The sequence below is a fragment of the Mandrillus leucophaeus genome, unplaced genomic scaffold, assembly GCF_000951045.1.
Source record: "Mandrillus leucophaeus isolate KB7577 unplaced genomic scaffold, Mleu.le_1.0 Scaffold796, whole genome shotgun sequence".
Classification (NCBI taxonomy): Eukaryota; Metazoa; Chordata; class Mammalia; order Primates; family Cercopithecidae; genus Mandrillus; species Mandrillus leucophaeus.
The window spans coordinates 932578-957585 of NW_012108652.1; the positions used below are offsets into that span (position 1 = coordinate 932578).

Here is a 25008-nt window from a genome sequence, read left to right on the forward strand (position 1 = left end):
ATAGTAAGGATAGCTATTAACATAATTATAAGAATCATCCCAAATCAGTCATCCTGTCATCCCTATACTCCTATATTCCCAAGTTACTAAGATTTTCTGACATTACAACTAAGGAGATCACTAAAGTTTAAAAATATATAGGGGGAGTTACAGGAGATAAAGAAATGGCACAATACCCTCGGGTAGTCACAGAAAGATAAATGTTAAAGATAAGATTTATCTTTAAATGGTGTAATGGTGTAAATTAACTTTATAAAATGCCAAGAACTAAGAATTTAGAAGACTTTCCTTTTGACAACAATTTTCATAAAGAAAGAAATATGAAATCATTAAGATTTTTCTAAAATGAAGAAGTCAGTTGAACAAAATGACATACTCTCTATGCTTTTTCCTTTTGACCTCACTTGATGAGTCATCGGAATCTTCACTGCTAGAAGAATCCTGCAGAAAAAAAATAAAGTTAGTATCATCCACTAATGATTAGAATGTAACCATATCAAAATTTTACTTGCTATACAACATTCACTTTACGAATAACAGCACTTGTGAAGCCTTTTTTAATGTAGTTTTATTTATACTAACTAGCTGAAAGGAATTAGTAACATTTTTACTGCAAATTAATATAGCCAGTGAAATTAAGTAAACAGCAAAATGTCAGCATTTTGTATAAAACCTTAAAATCTACCCTCTCTGGAGACCATTATTGTTGCCTAGTATAGCCAAAACAAGAAATCCTAGGTGCCGGCATGCCAAGTTTTGAACTTTTTTCTTCACCATTACTATTACTTTTTGTTATAATTTTTCCTGAATGTTTTTGTGCAAACATACATGTATGCATGCTTGCACACACACAAAAACTGCATTGTTGAAACAATTTACTCTTCCAAAAATATTATGTTGAGAATTCTATTATTTTGTACAAATATGATTTAATGGTATAATATTCCTTCATTCGTACATGTATATGGATATATGTGTGTAGGTGCATATCAAATTTAATTATTTCCCACGGAGTTCACATTTAGTTTATTTCTAACTTTGCTGTGATGAGCAAATGCACACAAATGTCCCACTGCTTATTTTGGATTAATCCCTAAAATTGGAATTATTGGACAATGCAAACGGTGCATTTCAACATTCTTGATATATACACTTAAAGTATTTCCTACTTATTCTTTCAAAGCACCTATTATTTTTAATAATTTCACCAAATACTAGTTAAGTGATGCAGCAGCATGTCCACTTTTAAAATAAAAGCTCATGAAGAAAATGCACCTCTTCTGATCCGCTATTAGATGAGGCTTGATGTTGCTGTTGTTGCTGTTGCTGCTGCTGCTGCTGCTTCCTGAGCATTGCAGATCTCTGAACGGCCAGAATACTAGGACTAGATTTCCAAAACTATAATAGAAATATAAACCAGTGAACGATGAAGTATTAAGAAAATTGCAAAAAAGGTTAATTTATTGAAAAACTGTACCACCATCTTTACTGCCTCAAAGTAATAAAGACTATTTTCTTTACCTATATGTAACACGATTATCATTGCAATATAATTAAATAAAATGCTGAGTTTTAGTTATGTATAAAAAAAATGGTGTGTTGAGTTCCACAGACAATGTTAATCAATATCCTCTTGATGTTCAGAGCATCTAAGTGATAATACGCTTTATTAGTGCAACTCATAGAGTGGTTACCTATTTTATCAGTGTGAGGTGAAGAGGCTGAGTCAGAATATACACCAACGATGTCACTAGGCACATTGTTTTAGTTCAGATTTGGTGGGGGGCAGTAGTAACATTTTTTTCTATGAAGGAAGTGTGTGTCGATTTATATTCTGGCCCTCAAGCATCTTATCTCATCACAGACAGGTACTCTGAGTAACACTGTACACTACCATGAGGTATAGACAAGTTTTTGTATCTCTTGTAGTAGTTTTTTTCAAACAGAATAGCCCCTTATCCTATTCTATCATTATCTTTGAGGAATCTGAGTTCCATCAAATTATTCTGCTAGTAGCAATAAAGTATTTCCTTTGAAGATCTTGAAAGTAGAGATCATACACAGTAAGGTTAACAAGTAGACCTCAGGATGTCTTAAATTTGTATCTATGACACAATGGATATTTATGAAACTCAATTTCTGCGTAAGAGGCAGAAAACGTTTTATTTGCCTGCATGTGGTTTACACTATGTGTTTTCTAGTTCGAAAATGCATCTATTCCAAGCCAATTAGTCCACACGTGTACCACCACGAATGTGAGGATCACTAAAAGTAAATTTTAATTTAAAACGCTGTCTTCTCTAAAAGCTAGATTAAGAATGGTATAAACCAATCCTCTAAATTTTCCCAAAGTAATACAAGCAATCTACCTTTCATTGGGTATTTTATTGATTACCTCAGCTCCATCAACTTTCGGTGGTTTTGCTTGAACTTTGTTTTCTCGGGAAGTGTCTGACTCAGACTCTGACTGACTGCCTGATTCAGATCCGGAGTCAGAGTCACTGCTACCTGACTGGCTACTGCTTCCATCACTACTGCTTCCAGAACTCGAACCAGATCCAGAGCCTGAAGCTGACCCAGAATCATCATCCGACTGGCTATAATTTGAAAATAAACAATTTCAAACAAAATTCATTAGGAATTTAATTTTTCTTAGACGTCAGCAGAAAGCCCCAAATCATTAATTTCACTTCATACTTAATATTTCAACTATCTTTGGCCAACAAAATAGAAAAATAAATTGACTTAATCTATAGTAACAACTGCCATACTTGATAATTTATACGTGATACATTACATACTTGATAGATTTATGACATATTTTATAGATTTTTATGGCTAAAACATAAGCAACAAGATTGTAATCTTCTTCTAAGACAAAATGCAAAATCCACTAAGTACAAGATCCTGGGTTAGAAACCTTGAGAAGTCAAGAAGTTGAAGCCATGATACCTACCTTTATAAAGTTCTAGCAATTATAAAGTAAGCAATGTGCGAAGAAAAGATTAAATGTGTTAAAAAAAACTCTTAACAGTAATAAGCAGAAATTTATTTGTAGTTTCTGCCTGTTTTCAAGTTTCCATCTCTATCACTCCAGGAGAATGTAGTTTATTATAATCGAGCTATGATAAAATATAATTTATTTTAAAAAATCAGTAACGCTTAATAGTTCTTCGTGGATCTGTAGCAATAAATCTGAAATAGCAAATTCTCATATTTCCTAACATGCATACACATACATACAAAAGCAATTAACATTTCATAAACTATCTTTTTTTCCATTTCTAATTTTTAGTCCAAGATAGAGCAGAAATGGTCTGGACTAAACAGTTCATTATATAATTATCCCCAAGGTCATTTGTTTATATGTTGAAAACTAGGGCATTAAATTTCTGGTACATACGGTAGAATCAGATTTTGATGTAATTTCATTTGGCTTTATGAGAAACCACAGGTAACACAGTTTACAGATACACAAGAAAATACAAGCTTCCGGCCGGGTGCGGTGGCTCAAGCCTGTAATTCCAGCACTTTGGGAGGCCGAGACGGGCGGATCACGAGGTCAGGAGATCGAGACCATCCTGGCTAACACAGTGAAACCCCGTCTCTACTAAAAAATACAAAAAAATAGCCGGGCGAGGTGGCGGGCGCCTGTAGTCCCAGCTACTAGGGAGGCTGAGGCAGGAGAATGGCGCAAACCCGGGAGGCGGAGCTTGCAGTGAGCTGAGATTCGGCCACTGCACTACAGCCTGGGCGACAGCATGAGACTCCCTCTCAAAAAAAAAAAAAGAAAATACAAGCTTCCTGTCCTCTTCTGTAATTTTCTGAAATGCCACCAGATGGAGGTATTTACTCTAAGACAACACAGTAATTCTCTTTTTCCAGAGCAAGAATTTAATAATTTCTGCATGAAAACAGAAATAAAAGTTTGCAGGAAGAATTTTGATTCTACAGGTGAGATATATAAATGCTTAAAGTATGAATAAGCATTATTGTGTTTTTAAATCTAATGGAATAAATGTTATATTCAGAGAAACGGTAAATTAAAATTTGCTTCTTAAAGGCTTATATGTTATGAACATCATTTTTGCCATCGTGTCTACTCTCTGGTCACATAGTTTTGAGGTCCAAAAACATCATATTAAATTTTAATTTTTAAGGCCATATTTTACTTGCATCTCTTGCAAGAAATTTTAGCAAGGATATTATAAGACTTTTTTTCCTGACATACAACTTTATTTTTCCCTTAAAACAGTAGGTAAGCAAAATATTTCATTTACTCAATACACTTTATTGAGAACTATCATATGTTAGGCACTGGGGACAGACTGAGATGAGACGAAGTCCTTACCATTAAAAGAACTATTTAACCTTGAGACAGTCATATAAATGGATAAATATCATTATTCGCTATGTTTAAAACAACTGATCCACATGTATGGGGAGCACTAAAGATACAACCAAGTTTGGTACAGTAGTCAGAAAACACTTAGAAGATAAGTGCTGCTAAATGAATTCTTCAGCAAAGAAAGAAAGTGTATCTCTTTCTTTTGAGGAATCTGAGTTCTATTAAATTATTCTGCTAGTAGCAATAAAGTATCTCCTTTGAAGATCTTGAAAGTAGAGATCATACACAGTAAGGTTAACAGACCTCAAGAGGTCTTAAATTTCTATCTATGATACAATGGATATTTATGAAACTCATTTTTTTTCCAGAGTACCTAGCACAGTGCCTCACACAGATGTGTGCTCAATAAATATGTGAACAGTAGATAGATGAATGACTGAATTGTGCGGGCTATTGTGGGCCTGTAATTCTTATTAGTCATTAGTCACTCCAGATGCATACAAACTGCTTGTTAACAAATCAAAATTCTAAAATGAATATAGAAATCTTTCCTTTCACATTCTTTAGGCAGTAGTACTGACTGGAGATAAAAGCAACAACCCGAGGCTAGGCTACTCTAATCGCACGGGTTTATTGTTAGAATGCCTTTACCTTGGGTATTAGAAATACTGAATAAAGTATTTTATTGAGTTGTTCTTTAGTAGGATAAAGAATATGCAAAAAGAGCCAGGAGCGGGGGCTCACACCTGTAATTCCAGCACTTTGGAAGGCAGAGGCGGCCAGATCACCTGAGGTTGGGAGTACGAGACCAGCCTGACCAACATGGAGAAACCTCATCTCTACTAAAAATACAAAACTGGCCGGGTGTGGTGGCGCATGCCTGTAATCCCAGCTACTTGGGAGGTTGAGGCAGGAGAATCGCTTGAACCCTGGAGGTGGAGGTTGTGGTGAGCCAGGATCACGCCACTGCACTCCAGTCTGGGCAACAAGAGCAAAACATCTCAAAAAAAACAAACAAAAAAACAAGATGCAAAAAGAGTAAGGAATCTTATTTACTGCTATAGAATGATCTAAGATACAGTTTAAGTGAAAAAAAAAAGTTTACAGAACGTCTCTTTTGCATAAGAAAGAAAAATATTTATATGTATTCGCTTCTATTTTTTGAAAAGCAACAATGGCAGAATACCACAACTAATTAAAAAATGATCACCTAAAGACAGAGGGAGGGAAGAGCAGAAGGAACAGCAACTGAAATGAGTCTTCAGTTTTAGAATTATGTAAATGTTTTGCATGATTTTTTTAAAAAGAGATTTTAAAAATGAAAGAAAAATATATATGGGGCCAGAAAAAAAAATTATAGACTGAAAACTCTGAGCTAAAATAGGTCAAAAGCCTCTCCCTAATTAAGAAATGTTATTTCCACCTATTGTTGCAAATGCTCTTTCTAAAATAAAAAGCCGATCGTGGCCTTTCTTTTTTAAGTCTTCTGTTCTGTAACAAAGTTCAACAAACATCTATGAGACCTTTCAGGAATCTCTAATTCTCCAATCTATTTTCAATTGGTTGCTCACTTAAATCCCTAAGTTCAAGCTATGGCAAGCTACATGTAATTCTCTGAAAGCCACTTACTCTTTCCACTTCCTGCCTTTGTATCATTCCTTCTCTTTTCTTTTTATTATGTAATTTTTTAACTTGAGTACCACCTCACAGCTACTCCTCCAACAAATCTCTGCCAACTCTATCTCAACCCAATGTTAAATCAGGTATCCTTCCTCAGCACTCCCAAAACTTCTTGAATATATACCTCTATCTTGGTTACGAGCAAACGATGTAATAATCACTGTAGTGTTTTTGTTTTCAGGTACCCCATCTAAGACCTTACGTTCCTTGAGTGCTGGGATTGGCTTATTGCTGCTCTTATGTCAAGCATTAAATGAAGAGTACAATGTTTCACAGGTAGATGAATGACTAAATAAAGTAAATCAAAGAGAAACAGGGGACACAGTTTTACATATTTTACGTAAAACTCACAAATTTGGCTACTAAATCTCTGATCTCCAATTAATATTTTATTTTAGGTAACAACCAGTATTACTAATCTTTTATAAAACTGAAATATCTGTACAACACTTAAGAGTTATCCTTAAAGTATATTAAATCTCACTAGCACAATACTATTAAAGTGGTAGGTAGATTACTAAAAACACTGAATTCTTAATTCAGATAATACACCCATGGAATAAATAAATAAACCCATTGAATTCTTTTCCTCACTTAATTCACAGAAGAAAAACCACCATTAATAGGTACTGTGATAAAATTTTAGTGTTTTCTTAGGGTAAATTAAGGAGAAATACCACATTTAAAAGATAAAATAGTAATTCAAATTAAAGTGTCTTTTCAAGTTTATTTTTATATACAATTTCAAATATAAACTGTAGAGTAATATGAATTATCATGACTCTATCACCCAGCTCCACAATTAGCAACACATATCAATCTTGATTCAACTAAGAAACTATTTGTAAACATTTGCAATACCAATATATCTTAAAAGATCACTTATTTAATATTAAAGATTTAATATTATTAAACATTTAAATTAAGTATACTGAATATTAAATATCCACATCAGGCTATACTTTTAGTCTCATAATTGTTTCTTCCATTCTGCTTTCTAGATTTTGCTAGGTGCACCCGTGTTATCATTTAATATATTTTTCTATCCCTTGTATTTCTTATAAACTGGCTATTATATCTAGAGGCTTGATCAGATTCAAGTTCTGTTCTTGACAAGAATAGTTTATACGTGGTGTTGTGGACTTCTACCAGATGGCATTTAATGTTCTGTTGTTTCCTTTTGTGTGAGATTTAGTAAAAATCTGTGGACTCAGGTACTGCCAGCCTTATCCATCCATTATAAAGCTCCCCATCACTTCATACCTAGTATTTTTTAGTAGCCATTGATGATCATATGTTTTCTTCCATTAATTAGAGGCAGTAAAGTGGTGACATCATTCATCAGTTACTCAAAACATCTTTTCTTCATTATTAGGTAGAATACTTCTATAAAGAGAAACTTCTCCCTCATTGTATTTGTTAACTCTGAGGTATATAGTTCATGAAGGGATTTTATTTCTTTTCCTTATTTACCAGTTTTCAAAATGAGTTAAATCGCCAGCATCTTCTAAAGTTGACCAATAATTTTTTAAGTCCCATTATGAACTCATGGATTTCAATTTATTTTATAAATTTTAATCCACTGTCAGTATCCTTGATGTCCAAACTCTCCCACCTTTTGCCAACAGGAAACCCTTTATTAGCACCTAAGTCCTTCTGACAAGACCTGAAGTAGTCTTTGATAACCTAACTGCCTTTCTAGTATGACAGGATGTACCAGGCTCATCTTGTGTATTTGTTGCCTGGGGCTATAACCCAGTCATTTTATCAAAAAGACCTTCTATTTATAATAAATTAGAAACTAAGCTGCAATACTACTGGACTGGTTGCCTTATTTACGATGTTTCAATGGAATGAGCTAGGATGCGCGTATTTATTTAGAGAAAATACATTAAGAATTCATGTAATTCAAAACTGCAGGCTTTTTACTTCCATTGTATATTCATGTCGTCACTCAGGCTGAGTTGGTTGCAAATGGCACTAATTATTTGCTTTATTTCATTTTTAATAGTTTCAAAATAATACATTATAAACAGTATGATTATTCAAGTTAAGATGACTATGCAATTCTTTTTGTTTTCAGGAATACTCACTTCTACAGTCAAATGACTGCTATAAAGTCAGGTAAAATAATTTATCTCTGTGTGACCACCAATTTGGCACAGTTAGGACCATTTGCTTTTTTAAATAGAGACTGTGCTTTCTTACTACTTTTTATTTTTATGTTGCTTTATTTACTTGGATCCAACTTTGGAGCTACAGAACAAGTTATGGTCAGAAGTTCAGCTTCCATTCCTGACTCCTGTACACTATGTCCTCTCTTCCCGTATAGTAATCATTTAAAAATTTTTTATTTTCCCCTTTTTTAGCATAAGCAAATTATGAATAAGAATGTTTGTATTTCCCCTTTCATAAATAATCATTAACATATTTTACTCTTAAAAAAATGGTAGCAGATTATATACACATTATATCCTGGAGATCATTCTGTAGTAGTAGACATATTTGTGCAACTGCATATACTCCATTTTGTAGATGCACCATAGTTTCATGTCCCTCAAGGATGTACATGTTGTTTTCAGTTCTTTGATTCTACAAATACTGATACGAAAAAAAAAAAATGGCCCTCTGCAGATATTTTTTTTATTTACAACAGTGTATCTTTTGATGTGCTATTTATCAACCAATGTAAACTCATCCTTTCTGAAGTTTTAAATTTACAATCACCTAGTACCTAGATTCTGACTTCTAAATACTACTCCACACTTAAATAAACTACAGCTCCTTTGAGAAACGGCAGGTTCTAAGGCTGCAACAGGGAAGATACAAGATGAGTCTAACAACCTTCCTGTGCCAAAATGAAAAAAAATGCATATATATGGAGGAATGTCAAAAAGTACAGGGGAAAAACAAAAGGACATGGTAGCCAACTTGAAGGAGCTTCCATTGACCAAATCTGATTTGAGTATAAAAATAAAGACAGTTAAGGATCACTACTCAGTAAATAAAACAGGAACCCTTGAGTCGGTGCTGATGACAGAAACAGACACACAGAGGAGGGCTCTGATAGAGCTCAGAATGTCAACTGGTAAATATGGACAGGATATTAGTCTTAGAAAACCATAATTATGCAATCATCCAAGAAAATGCTGATTCGGGCAAAAAATCATCAATGAATACTAAATCTAGGGGAAGAGTTTGCTGAGTAGAATAATTTACATAGACTCAAAGTGTCTTCTCACAAATTGCTTCTTAGCTGTTAACAATTGAATTAGAAATCACAGTGGAGAAACTGGACACCATGTCCTGGTGACTGAATGTAGCATCACTAATAGGGGCAGACAAACAATGTGAGCTCCAGCTGTGAAACAACTGAGATGTATCATTACCTATACAGTTCTCCAGTCAGGTATGCAGAGTAAGGAACACATAACTTGGATATAATGATAAGTGAATACCAGAAAAACCCAAATTGAGAAATATATTCCATAAAATAACTAGCTTATAGTCTTTCAAAATGCCAATGTCATGAAACACAAAGAAAGAGGAACTGTCCAGATTAAAGGAGATTAAAGAGATACGACAGTCAAATGCAATATGTAATCTCTGTACTGAAAGATGATTGACCAAACTGTAATGCAGGCTGAAAATTCAAGTACTGTATTAGTGTAAATTTTCCTGAACTTAATAAACAATACAGGCCTTAAGTAAAAGAATACTTTTTTTATTCTAAAATATGTACTGACTGTTATGGAGAATGGTTTAAAAGAAAAAAAAAAAAAACAAAAAATATATACTGAAGTGTAAGAGGTGTGATTTTTGCAACCTACTATATCACAAGTTTTCTTCATTAACATCCATGATTATGAAATCTTCTTTGCAGGTAGTAAAAATGTACAATGAAGCAAAAATTTAAAAGCCACAGAAGTAAAGTGAACATAACAAGCAACTAAACATTCAATGTAAGAAAAATGGAAATACAATTATCTAATGTATAATGTATCAATAAATTGGCCAAACTAGGCCAGTAGAAATAAAATAACAAAACTTCTTTTCAAAAAATCTGAAAAGATAAAAATGAACATTAAAGAAGGCAAATGTCAAACTGGGCACGGTGGCTCATACCTGTAACCCAGCACTTTGTGGGAGGATGAAGCTGGTGTATCATTTGAGACCAGGAGTTCAAGACAAGCCTGCCCAACATGGTGAGACCCCATCTCTACTAAAAATACAAAAATTATCCAGGTGTGGTGGCACATGCTTGTGTTCCCAGCTACTCAGGAGGCTAAGGCATGAGAATTACTAGAACCCAGGAGGCAGAGGTTGCAGTGAGCCAAGATTGAGCCATGGTATTCCAGCCTGGGTGACAGGGCAAGACTCTATCTCAAAAAAATAAAATAAAATAAAGAAGGCAAAGTCAAATGTATACAATAGCCACCTCAGAAACTGCTAGTAGCACTAGAGAATAGACTGTTTATGTGTATTTAAACATTATATGTCAAAAGCCTTAGATCTATTTTCAATTACATTAAATAACATATATTTATTTACTTCTATTCTTAGCACATAAAGATTTTCTTTCTTGTATATATAATTTCCCTACTTTTTATTTCCTTTTTTTTTTTAATCAGTTAACAGTGATTAGATGAATTAAGATTCCAGTTGGGGGTGTTGGGGAAACCCTGACAGAAGGTAAACTAATTTTCCACAGAATTATAATGGAGGATGGTGTGCTTGACAAAGAGAGCTATAAATAAAGAAATCAAAGAATTTAATTTACTAAAGAATAGAGCACAGTGCACTACATTCTCATCCTATGCCTCTTGTTCCCTTCCACCTATAGCTACTGCTTAAGTGTCAATGTCATTTGAAAGAGCTTCTTGCTAGGCATGGTGGCTCACACCTGTAATCCCAACACTTTGGGAAGCTGAGGCAGGAAGATCACTTGAGGCCAGGAGTTCGAGATCAGCCTGGACAACATAATGAGATCCGTCTCTCCAAAAAAAAAAAAAAAATACAAACTTAGCCGGGCGAGGTGGCATATGCCTTCAGTCCTAGCTACTCAGGAGGCTAAGGTAGGAGGATCATTTAACCCAAGGGTTCGAGGCTGCAATGAGCTATCAACTGTACCACTGTACTTTAGCAGGGACAACAGCCAGACCCTAACTCTTAAAAAAAGGGGAGGCGGCCTTCTTTTAAGGAATTCTTGGAAGAATTTTTGGACACACACTTACAGGGTAAATTCTGGACTAACTTGATGTTCTGAAGTTTAACCACAAATTATTTTCCTCTAGCTCTCTAGCCCTTTCTTCTCCTTCTAGTTGTATTTATATCTGTACACTGGTTAGATGAGCCTCAGGTTTCTGCCACATAGAACTAATTATTTAATTATTTAATTAAAAAAGGAAAATATGATGTTATTTGTTAGTTGGTGCTATGTGCCAGATATTAGGTTCTTATTTAATCCTTTTATTTTCATAATACAGACAAATAAATTAAGGATCAGAGAAGGCTGTGTAAATAAATGCCAACATTGTAATAACAAGGGTACAAATTATGAATATCTATGGAAAACTAAAAGGAAGTTCAGAAAAATAAAAGTCCCTAATTTCTTAGGATGAGAGGAGTAGTTTATTTTTTAAAAAATTCCTTAATGTTCGTGGCAGAAAATGTGCCCCAACCTATCCACCCAGTATCCATTTTGCTTGTCCTCTAGTATTAATAACCATCCCCCCAGTTTTGGTTGACACATGCCCACCCCACTAAAGATTAGCTTTCTCAGTATCTTCTATAGCTCAGTGTAGTCATGTGAGTAGGCTGTGGCCAATGAGATACAGCTAGAGGTGATGGTGATGTGTGATTTCTACATCATAGCCTTAAATATGAAGTGGCTTGCCTTAAATCCTCCCCTTTTGCATCTTCTCCCTGCTAGCTGAAAAGGGTAACCACTAGTATTGGAAGCCATACATTAACAAAAGTAAGGCTGCCCAAAGGTTTGAACTCCCTTACCTGGGAGTGAAAGAGAAGTAGTTATATTTAAGCCTCTGTGTTTTTAGTTCTCTAATACAGTACCCTAACTGTTTCTCTAGCCTAACAGCTGTACTAACTTTGTGAAATAAACATTTTGGAAAGAACATGTTTTATACATACACAATTTTAACTCACCTGCTCATATCCTCAACTAATGAGTATTGAGCTAGAGTTTCTATTGGGAACAAAATGCCATAGGAAAAAAAAAAACTTTATGTGAAAGTAAAAAGATAAAATACAACTGGTGCGATTCCTGACTGAGGAACTGAAAATAGGGGAAATGCAATCACACGCATGGTTTTATGGGGAGTGATTTTAGGACTCAGCATCAGTATCTTTCTCTATACTTTTCCCTCTGTCTGGAGAATGCTTTCTCTCCAAAGCAATCAATAAAACTTTTCACTCTTCAAGACTATTCAAAACCACGACTATTCAAAACTATGTTCTCTAGGTAGCCATTCCCTGATTTCCCCAGGCACACATCACTGCTCTAGCTCATGTTCCCACAATACTGTGCTCAAGTTACTAACAATTCCTTCACAATATTACAATTATTTGTATACATATATCTCTCTGCTAACTAGGTCTTGAAGATCATTCAGTCAGGACCTTAATTTTAGTTATTTTATAGACCATTGTCCACTTTAGCATGACTGCAGAAAGAATCTGGAAAGTAGTAGGCAATGACTAAATGCTAAGCATTAACAACAACAAAAAAGAATAGTGGCCAAAGTCAAGCAATGGCTTTCCAACTTTTTGGACCATGACCTATATAATACATTTTACATCATGATGGAGTATACACACACATAAACACAAATAAAAAGTTTGATGACATAGTACAAATAAAAACTGTAAAAGGTTTCAGAAGACCTGGAAAACATCTTCTCATCTGTACAACTCTGAAAACCAGGTAGTTCCACTGCTTTGTTAAACATTGACCAGCAAAAACAACAGTTCCTTTCAGCATTCTAAACTACCAATCCAAGACAAAATTGTACTATAAACTCTTCTTAAAGTACAATATGATTCTATCTCCTTAAAGTTTCTAACTGAAGAAATTTAAAACTGCTGAAAGTGGAGCGATACTAGGAAGAATAACTTTTAACATGACTGATTTCAAAGATGATTACTTAGTTGTGTTGAACCTGGGATAAACTCAAGAGAAAGTATTTTCTGCCGCGCGCGGTGGCTCAAGCCTGTAATCCCAGCACTTTGGGAGGCCGAGATGGGCGGATCACGAGGTCAGGAGATCGAGACCATCCTGGCTAACATGGTGAAACCCCGTCTCTACTAAAAAATACAAAAAACTAGCCGGGCGAGGTGGCGGCTACTCGGGAGGCTGAGGCAGGAGAATGGCGTAAACCCGGAAGGCAGAGCTTGCAGTGAGCTGAGATCTGGCCACTGCACTCCAGCCCGGGCGATAGACCCAGACTCCTTCTCAAAAACAAAAAAAAAAAAAAAAAAAAGAGAAAGTATTTTCTAGTAAGCAGAGAATGATCAGATGAGAAATAAGGGCTATGGATATATACATTGAAAAGTCATTGAAAAATAGTTTCCTAACATACATACAAAATTTATTACAATATTATGACATGAATGAAAATCTCTAAATCTTTAATTTATAGTTATAACAACCAGGCAAACCTTAATGATTTTTCCCCCTTTAGTATTATCTCTCAGGTAGAAGTCTAACACACACAGAAATTATGTTTCCAAAAAATCAAGTGAGGTTGGAGAGAGTAATAGGAGTTGAGATTAAATTAGATTGGCTATGAATCAAAATATGTTGAAGCTGTATGGTGAGTACATGGGGCTCATTTTACTACTCTCACTACTTTAACATAAACTTCAAATTATTAATAATAATATTTCAGTTAACACAAATAATGTCTACATTTAAAAGTTCAATTTTGGCTGGGCGCAGTGGCTCACACCCAAAATCCCAGTACTTTAGGAGGCTGAGGTGGGTCAATCACCTGAAGTCAGGAGTTCAAGACCAGTCCGACCAACATGGTGAAACCCCACCTCTACTAAATACAAAAAATTAGCCAGGCATGGTGGCACATGCCTATAATCCCAGTTACTTGGGAGGCTGAGGCACAAGAATCGCTTGATCCCAGGAGGTGAAAGTTTCAGTGAGCTGAGACTGTGCCGTTGTACTCCAGCCTAGACAACAAGAGCAAAACTCCGTCTCAAAAATAAAATAAAATTAAATAAATAAATAAAGTTCAATTTTAAAGAGAGTACTGATACTTAGTCTGCTTTTTTGAAAAGGTTTTGGCAGGGCACGGTGTAATCCTGGCACTTTGGGAGGCCAAAGCGGGCGGATCACCTGAGGTCGGCAGTTCGAGACCAGCCTGACCACCACAGAGAAATCCTGTTTCTACTAAAAATACAAAATTAGCCAGGTGTGGCGGTGCATGCCTATAATCCCAGCTACTTGGGAGGCTGAGGCAAGAGAATCGCTTGAACCCAGGAGGCGGAGGTTGTGGTGAGCTGAGATTGCACCATTGCACTCCAGCCTGGGCAACAAGAGCAAAACTCTACCGCCAAAAAAAAAAAAAGGGTTTTAAAATATTTATATGCTTTTATATTACTTTAACGAATACTGCCACAAAAAAATGAAGTTACCAGCAATATGTAATTTTAAACAAAATTATCTGTTATGTAGTATTTCATCTGTCTGCATATACCTATAGGTCTGTACTGCACCTAAGAAAAAACTTCTTTTACTGTGAGTCATTTGATTAAAAAAAGTGAAATAAACAATGTAGTATGTATCAGATACTAGGTTGGACACTAGGTTAATACTTCACTATAAAATACATTCTAAAACTGGAATAGATAAAAGATGATTAGGAATTTCGGTACCCCATATACAACTAATTCTGATTCTTTTACTATAAATTTTCCTTTCATATCAAACCTCTGCCGTTTACTAATGTAACTGAGGACTGAATCATTTAGAACTGTGAAAACAGTATTACAGAAGTAATAATAATCAATATCAAGCACAAAAACAAAAAGACTCTTTCTTGTTTTAGGCTTCTAGGAATTTAGACTGTTACTTCACTCTTTTTCAAAGGCCCCATGCCTTGACATAAAAACTTTTGATCCTAAGACTCACGATCTTTTACTAACATACTTTTCCTTAGTATAAAAATTAAATCACTCTGCTTTTTGCTTAATCCTGTCAAAATGCCTTACCACCAAAGTCACATTACCAGGACATTTTTAACATATGTGAAATTTAAGATTATCATGGTTTAAGTCAATCCCTCCAAAAACAAAGAAACCAAAAAAAAAAAAAAAAAAAATCCTCTTCATTTTAATATTGGGCTTGATACTTGTCCTTATGATCAAACCGCACTCCTACATTTGAACGGCCACAGATTTTGGTATCTCTCTGCATTTATGGTATTCACCTGATATGTACATGTATTTTTGAAGACTTTTATCTCTTTCTTGATTATAAGCTTTAAAGGAACTCAAATTTTAGAATCCCATGATATCTACCACACAGTAATTGCTCAACCATCTAAATAACTATCAGAAAACAAACACTTGTATTTCTGAAAGCAACAACAGTAGAACTGAGAAATAGCTATTCAGAGTCATTCTCATTAAGACTAACCCACTATTCTTGTGTCTTATGCCTCAGTTCTGAGAGATACTGTAGACACTGAATTCTAGAAGTCAGTACTGTTTGAATAGAACTTTGCATATCTCCAGCTTTGTCTCTACATATTTTACTATTAATAACTTAGATCTCAATCTATCTACACCAAAGAAACTTCTGAGCACAATTTAACATTTAAAGTTGACTTCTGACTCAACAGTCACCTCATACCATAGTGATAGATAATATATTTTCAATCATAAACACTAATTTTCTCAGTCACATATACAAGTTGATTTTGGAACCAAGATTCCTGGAATTTCTCCCTAAAACTAGTGGTTCCAACCCATTCACATGGGGAATACACTCCCCATGGGTAGTGTTTTTTCTGCTATGCTTCCTTTTCCTTCCTTCACCTGGAACTAACCCACACAAAAACTTTTTTTTTTTTGACACGGAGTCTCACTCTGTCGCCCAGGCTGGAATGCAGTGGTGCGATCTCGGCTCACTGCAAGCTCCGCCTCCTGGGTTCACGCCATTCTCCCACCTCAGCCTCTCGAGTAGCTGGGACCACAGGTGCCTGCCACCACGCCTGGCTAATTTTTTTGTATTTGTAGTAGAGAAGAGGTTTTCACCGTGTTAGCCAGGATGGTCTCGATCTCCTGACCTCGTGATCCACCCGCCTCAGCCTCCCAAAAGAGCTGGGATTACAGACGTGAGCCACCGCGCCTGGCCAAAAACTTTTAACAATGAATAAACCTCAGGTAAAGAACTGCAAAGCTAGATGTCAAACATATTCTCCTTATTAGGGGACTTGCACACTTCTTTATTGGGGGACTATGACTTCTATAAAAATCTTCCTGAGCCAGGTGCGGTAGCTCACGCCTGTAATCCCAGCATTTTTGAGAAGTCAAGGTGGGCGGATCACGAGGTCAGGAGATCGTGACTATCCTGGCCAACATGGTGAAACCCCATCTCTACGAAAAATACAAAAATTAGCTGGGTGTGGTAGCATGTGCCTGTTACCCCAGCTACTCGAGAGGCTGAGGCAGGAGAATCACTTGTCAGAGGCTGCAGTGAGCTGAGATCATGCTACAGCACTCCAGCCTGGCGACAGAGCAAAACTCTGTCTTAAAAAAACAAACAAACAAAAAAAAACTTCCCCTCTAACACCTTTTTGAATATATATTATTTGTTCTTCCTTTCTTTTCAAACTGCATTTCTCATCATTATTGAAATTACAAAAGTTAAAGCATGCTATGAAAACTTTCCAACTAGCTCATTAAATGACTCCAGTAATTTACCCTCCATTTTCTTTTTACCTCACTTTCATGCCCATTTGGTCCCACAAATTTGAATATACTCAATTGTATATTTAAACTGGCTATTCCATTATCACCCCTAGAATATAACGGTCTTTCTTGAAGTTAATTTATAACTTTAAAACATGGCAAGATGCTGAATGATTATAGGTGAACAGCTTCATATACATGCATATGAATTTAACATGAATACAATTCTCTTGGGTATCTTGTCAAAATGGAAATTCTGGTTCAGTAGATCTGGGACCTTTTAAGATGAAGGAATGGTTCTGTACAGTACTGGAATAGAGAATAAATGATTCTATGCACTTGTCAAAACCCACAGAACAGTGCCTCATGGAATAAGTATTAATATACACAAATTGTAAAAATCAACCGGTATGATGAGGATCACAGGATGGAATGCATATTGTGACAAATGAGTCTAATTTTATTACAAATTTATCACATAATTACACTCAAACGGGTGAGGGAAAAATGAACTTGACCAACATCAGAAAACAGTGTTTTGACTAGAAACTTAAAGGCTAAATATTAAAGTGTACTGTACATAAACAACGTATTTTAGTTGGGAAATTAGTTTCTCCTGATAAAGTATATCTAAAAATTCTAAAACTGCTTTACATGTATATTAGGAGTGAATATATAAGCACATAAATGGTGGATGGTGACAGCCAGGTTTCTCACTGTTGAATAAGGAAGTTACAAAGGAATAAGAAACAAAGGTTAGAATGAACCCTATAGTACAGGATTAGAGTTGGAGCCGTCGGTATGAACTCATGTTTATGTATGAGTTGGTATATATATAGATGGAAGGATACAGAAATTACTATAGATATGTAGGTATACATAGTGTATCTATATATATTACCTAGCTCTGTCCACTTTGTTCACTGAGAGGAAATAAAAGCAGTGACACTTGAATAAGTGTCAAGAAGCATACCCCGTACCCAAATCTTGGTTTCTAATACCATTCTCCACAAAAATGGAACCAAGGCTCCTTGGAGAGTGGCTGATTCTAGGGTGAAAGTAAGGGAGTATGTAAAAGAAACATACAAGCCAAACTAAGAAAGCTTCTAAGAGCCAAGGCTAGATCAATTTAAGTAACAAAAAAGTCAACTATTATACATTAGGTACATAAAAGTACCTATTATACATAAACACATAAATATTATACACAAATATGTATTTTATAGAGTTGTAATCCAGTTTAGTGGATTACATAGAATCCACTAAATCCATATAAGCACACATAGAAATCCACACATAAACGATTTATAAATTTCCTTATAGAAATTCCATTTAATACATGTAAATACTCCCCCCACCAGAGGATGGAATTTAATTCCTACCCAACCCTCCTGAAAGTAGGCTAGACACAGTGACTCGCTTCCAAAGAATATATTATGGAAAGGGAACTTTATAGTAGAGAAACTTGCAAATACTACCTTGACCAAGTGATGGAGGTTAACACCACCAGTAATGTCATGAGGATAACATGTTTCCCATGATGTGACTAGCACACTTTATCTTTGTGGTATTCTTCTAAAAACCAATAACCCTAGTTTATCCTAAGAATAATAGACAAGGCCAGGTATGGTGGCTTACACCTGTAATCCCAACATTCTGGGAGGCCAAGGCAGGTGAATTACCTGAGGTCAAGAGTTCAAGATCAGCCTGCCCGACATGGAGAAACCCTCTCTCTACTAAAAATACAAAAATTAGCCAGGCATGGTGGCGCACACCTGTAGTCCATCACTCAGGAGGCTGTGGCAGGAGAATCGTTTGAACCCAGGAGACGGCAGTTGCAGTGAGCAGAGATCGCGCCATTGCACACCATCCCGGGCAAGAGAGCAAGACACCGTCTCAAAAAAAAAAAAAAAAACAACAACAACAGACAAATCTAGATTTCAAAGACATTCTACAGGATACCTGGCCAGTATTTCTCAAGATGGTTTAGATCATGAAAACTAAGGAAAGACTTAGAAACTCTCACAGATCAAAGACGACTGGGGAGATTTGACAACTAAACGCAATGTGGTACTCTGGATTTAATCCTACAACAGAAAAGAGGGAGTTAATGGAAAAATCAATGAAATCCAAGTAAAGTATAGAGTTTAGGTAATAGTTTTTTAAAAAAGAACTAAAAAATATATAAAATGGCTATAAATCTTGTTTCCCCATCTGGAAAGTGGGAATCATAACACTATACTTCACAGAAGTTTTGTGAGGATGAACTGTGATAATTCAAGTAATGCACAATGCCACATGTGCATCATGCTAGGTTAAGGCACAGTAAGAGCTCAACAATCATCAGTTGCCATTGTTACTGTTTCCGAAGAAATGAAACTTACCTAGCCTCTTGCTGGTCTTGCTCAAGACACAGTTCATTGGAGGTTCCCAGAAAATGAAAACCATATATAACAACATCAATAACAAAAAAAGTGGCAAGATGCTATGACTCCAGATGAATAGCTTCATATAAATGTGTATGAACTTAATACGTAAGAATCACTTGGGAATCTTGTTAAAATGAAGATTCTGATTCAGTAGGTCTGGGGCAAGGCACAAAGTTCTACAGTTATAATAAGCTCCCAAGTGATGCCAACACTGCTGGTCCATGGACCACAACTGGAGCAACTTTTCTATTTCTGTAGTTTTAAATATTCCCCATTTTAAAAAAAGTTTAAACATTTTCTCCATTTATCATAACGTAATATTCATTTTAAAACACAAAACTGCACCACATATAACCCATCAGTCATCAACATCTTAAATAAGCAACCACTTAAGCAGAGTAAAAGGGATAACATCACATTAATGTTTGCCCACATATTATCTTATGACTATATACAGAAAAGTAGTATCTTTGAAAGTTAACTCATGTACCATTCTGATCTTTAACCGTATAGCCATTCCTGAAGTAAATCATCACTCGGGATAACTTATTTAAAACTAAAAACAGTCGGTTAGGCAGTGGCTCACGCTTGTAATCCCAGCACTTTGGGAGGCCGAGGTGGGTGGATCATGAGGTCAGGAGTTCAAGACCAGCCTACCCAAGATGGTGAAACCCCATCTCTATCAAAAATACAAAAATTAGCAGGGCATGGTGGCAGGCGCCTATAATCCCAGCTACTCAGGAGGCAGAGGCAGAAAATTGCTAGAACCCAAGAGACAGAGGTCACAGTGAGCCAAGATCATGCCACTGCACTCCAGCCTGGGCAACAGAGTGAGACTATATCTCAAAAAAACAAACAAACAAAAAAATTTAAAAAAAGTCTACCAGCATTTGAAAAATTTGCTTGCAAATACCACCACAAATCCACACAGCTGCAAACTGATGCTTTGAAATCTTCCAGCATTATCTTTAAAAAGCTTAACTTCAGTTATATAAAACTTTGTGTTGAGCTATAACTGTTATACAGGTGCATCCTGGCCCACATTTCTTAGTAAATAAATTTCAAGACTGTCAGTAATAGCATAGCCAAAGAGACGTATTTTCCTGTGTATTCTTCCTTTCAGTGAATAGTTACAGAGAGCTCTCCAGACAGAACACTTAAAAAAATTTTTTTTCAATAGAAAGCTAACTGTAACCTGCCAATGCCAAATGAATTCTTTCTTAAATCTATTCTGTTTAATAAACTTTCACAAAGGAAAAAGGAAATTTTGAAGCAAAAATACATTATAGAATTCTAGCCACTAAAAAATCAAAATTTACTTTAGAAAGCTACTTACAGTGAATATCAACTTTAAAAACAAAGTATATTTCTCATCTAATTGTATTAGGGGCCCAGGCACGGTGGCTCATGCCTGTAATCCCCAGTGCTTTGGGAGGCCAAGGTGGGCAGATCACTTGAGGTCAGGAGTTTGAGACCAGCCTGGCCAACATGACAAAACCCTGTCTCTGCTAAAAATACAAAAATTAGCTGGATGCAGTGGTGTATGCCTGTAGTCCCAGCTACTCGGGAGGCTGAGGCAGGACGACTGCTTGAACTCGGTAGGTGGAGGATGCAGTGAGCTGAGGTCACACCACTGCACTCCAGCCTGGGCGACAGAGCAAGACTCCAGCTCAAAAAAAAGAAAAATTACTCTATATTAATATTCATAGTTATAGAAGCTTTTGTTTTTTTGCAAGAAAATCCCTCTACCTCTAAAGTTCACCTCCTCAGTCTTTTAACAAGGCACAATCTCCCTTCTTTGTAATGTCTTATGACAAACGCTCCTGGGGAAAGGAGTGGGAATAGAGTGTTAATGACTATAGAGCATAGCTATAGCAGCAGTAAGAAAGAAAATGAAGGCAAAAAAGAAGGTCTCTCTCCTGATAAACTCCAAGGCAGTTGTAAAAGCTAGATAACCACACTTTTCAGAAGCACACAAAATTAACAACTCTGAATAAAGAAATATGCTTTGCAATTATTTAAGATGAGTATGCATTGTAAAAGATTCCTTAAATTAGATTTCACAAGGTTTAATTTTTTTTTTTTTGAGAAGGAGTTTTGCTCTTGTGGCCCAGGCTGGAGTGCAATCGCGCGATCTCCGGATCACCACAACCTCCACCTCCTGGGTTCAAGCAATTCTGCCTCAGTCTCCCGAGCAGCTGGGATTACAGGCTACCACACCCAGCTAATTTTGTATTTTTAGTAGAGACAGGGTTTCTCCACGTTGGTCACGGTGGTCTCGAACTCCCAGCCTTAGTACGCCCGCCTCAGCCTCCCAAAATGCTGGGATTACAGGCGTGAGCCACCGCGCCCGGCCACAAGATTTAATTTTTTTTCACCTGTAGTATCAAATTAGACCAATTACTCCTCCTCACTTTAGATATGGCAGAAAAATAAATAAAATATTGGAACAGGTAAGTAGTCAGAATATACCAGCACATGATCTGTCTGCTAGACAGATCCAACTAGAGGATTTACTCCCAAGAGTCTTATTTCCTATTTTATGAGTAGTTTGGTTCTTGTGTTTCCTCTAGATATTTCTACCTACTAAACATTTCATTGCAACTATGAATAAGAAAACGTGAGGCCGGGTATGGTGGCTCACACCTGTAATCCCAACACTTTGGGAGGCCAAGGTGGGAGGACTGCTTGAGCCCATGAGTTCAAGACCAGCTGAGGCAATATGGTGAGACCTCATCTCTACAAAAAATTTTAAAATTAGCTGAATGTGGTGGCATGCACGCCTGTCAGGATGCTGAGGTGGGAGAACCATTTTGAGCCCAGGAGGTGGAGGCAGAGGCTACAGTGAGCCGAGACTACACAACTGTACACCAGCCCGGGTGACAGAGTGAGGACCTGTCTCGGAAAAAAAAAAATTGTGGGTGGACAATATGACTCTTCTATTCACTTAACTGTAGTCAGTAGTCAGCATACCTACAGAGATTTGAATCAAAGCTGAGATTTAAGTCTTTTAATTAAACCTCAACTCTAGTGGTTCTAGTAAAACTTTACTGTTTGAAACTTTACAATGCACTTTGTAATTAATTAAGGTGAAACTTCAATATCAGTTCAATCCTTAGAGTGGAGGCAATCATATGAGTTCTAATTAATGCAGAGATAGCATCAACTCAGGTTTTATAACTCCTAGACTATACTTGTTCAATAACGCTGCTTTCCATAACTGTTCCTTATTTTATTCTATATGATATTCTTGTTCATCGAAACGGTACCTATGAAAGCTGATAAACTAAAGTATAACTAGTTAGGTCAGAAAATTCCATGTGTCAGGCCGGGCGTGGTGGCTCACGCCTGTAATCCCAGCACTTCGGGAGGCCGAGGCAGGTGGATCACTTGAGCACAGGAGTTTGAGACCAGCTTGGCCAACGTGGTGAAACCCTATCTCTACAAAAAAAAATACAAAAATTAGCTGGGAGTGGTGGCCTGCGCCTGTAATCCCAGCTACTCTGGAGACTGAGGTAAGAGAATCACTTGAGCCTGGGAGACGGAGGTTGCAGAGAGCCAGGATCGCACCACTGCACTCCAGCCTGGGCGTCAGAGTGAGACTCTGTCTCAAAAAAAAAGAAAAAGAAAAGTCCAAGTTTCAGATTAAATACAAATACCACTATTTAATTTTAGTTTTCTATCTAACATTTTTCTTAATCTTCTTAATTGCCAAAACTTTCCCGTTTCTTGTCTACCCCCATGTCGCCATCACTGTAATTAATGTTTTTGTTATATAGTATCCTGTGTTACACAAAACATGCTGGTTACAATAAGCAAATATTCAGTGCTCATTATCTCAGAAAATATTTTAAGCCCTTTACATGAAGCATCTCAATCCTCAAATTTTTTTTAATTTTATTTTTTATAAATTAGAGACAAGGTCTCACTATGCTGCCTAAGCTGGTCTCCAACTCCTGAGTTCAAGTGATCCTCCTGCCTCAGCCTCTCGAAGTGCTGGGATTACAAGCATGATCCACCAAACCTAGCCATGAACTTTAAATAAGATAATAGGGTAATCTTCTCTTTATGGGGCAAAAATCAGAGCTTCAGAGATTAATTTGCCCTAATTCACACAACTAATAAGAGACAGAAATGGAATAAGTAAACAGTTTGACTCCACATTTCTAATTTCTAAATATGATAATGCACATAACTACATGGACTGCAAATTAATGTGCAGATAACTCAAAATTTGGGAGCTACAGAATTTGAAGAATCTTCTTTGCAAACACTTGGCCCAAGCAAGAACTCTTAACTCCTTCGCAGATAATTAAAACTCCAATCTGAAAATAAAACAGGGCGCAGTAATATTTCAACAAATGTTTGGCTCAGCACTGTCTAAAACTTTCTCCAGTGATAGAACTTTTCTATGTACTGCCCAATATGGTAGCCACTAGCCACATATGATTATTCAGTACATGAAATGTATCTAGTACGACTATAGCCACATGTGAATAGTGGTAACCATACTGAACAGTACAGGTATAGAAGACAAAATGCCAGAAAAAGATGAGTGAAAAAATTTTTACTGCCTTCATCTAGAAATTTCACTAACAGTCAAAACAATTTAAATCTATTTTACATGCTCCAGCTTAATTATTAGCTCAAATATAAACTTCCAAATAGATTTAGGTAAACAAAAACTTTCTATATTTAAGACCTACTGTGTATTTGAATGAAAAAAATTAAAACCTGTATTATGAGAAAAGGTTCGTATATCACAATTTTTTTAGTATTTTGGATAGCTAAAAGGAAAACCTGAAAACTCTGCTACCTATGAGGAAAACTAAACAACAATAATAATAAAGAAAAAAGAGAGCGAAGTTTTCAACTCTCTTCATAGTAAACAAATGATAATAAAGTGCTTACTTACCTTGATTCTCCACTACTGTTTCTAACACTTTCTTCATCACTGTGTCCATTCATTGTAAATTATTATCAAGAAGTTTTAAAGTAAAATATAAATCTTCCCAGTTTAAAAGATGAATATAAATACTGACTCCTTGAATATAAAAATTCACAGATAAATTTTCTTCAACAGTCACAGGTTTTCTGGGACTCTCCTTTCATTCACCTAAAGAAAATACATTAACAAATTAAGAAAATTTCCTACAGAAAAAAGGTAAATAAGCCCTGTTTAAAACATACAAATCTACGTAGGCCAATTAGATAGAGGTAGTAAGGAAGAAGTGGAGGCCTTTTATTAAATACTTAAAATACCTAGACTTCTAGTAACCACACTCCTGACTACTAACTGGAATTTAGTATGCTACTGCCAGTATACTTCGGACAGAAGAATTAAAATATTTGCGGAGTGATATGATTTTGAGAGACTAACTGAAACTGCAACTATCTAACAATGTTTGTATAGACTCCTAAAGCAAGGTGATACGATGTAACATATGCATACATCCCAAGAGTAGATAACGGAGTCTTATTAGATAACTTGGTCGAATAAATGAAGTGGGGGGCAGGGGGAGGTTACCTTTAATCAAGCTCTCATTCCTCCCACCAAGAACTTCATACACTTGAGTGAGAAAGTTTTGAAAACGCTCCCATGGGAGG

At 36.1% G+C, this 25008-nt stretch overlaps 1 protein-coding gene across 1 annotated transcript in view; it reads right to left on the minus strand.

Moving 5' to 3' along the window:
• Window positions 1-24497, minus strand: part of CHD1 (chromodomain helicase DNA binding protein 1) — a 74140-nt gene extending 49643 nt beyond the window's left edge. The window contains exons 1-4 of the mRNA XM_011967257.1: window positions 24317-24497; window positions 2396-2597; window positions 1276-1398; window positions 377-441 (exon numbers count right to left, since the gene is read on the minus strand). Coding sequence (XP_011822647.1) covers window positions 377-441; window positions 1276-1398; window positions 2396-2597; window positions 24317-24369 — 443 coding nt within the window. The 5' untranslated portion in view covers window positions 24370-24497. The remainder of the gene's footprint in view (window positions 1-376; window positions 442-1275; window positions 1399-2395; window positions 2598-24316) is intronic.
• Between the last annotated feature and the right edge of the window lie 511 nt (window positions 24498-25008).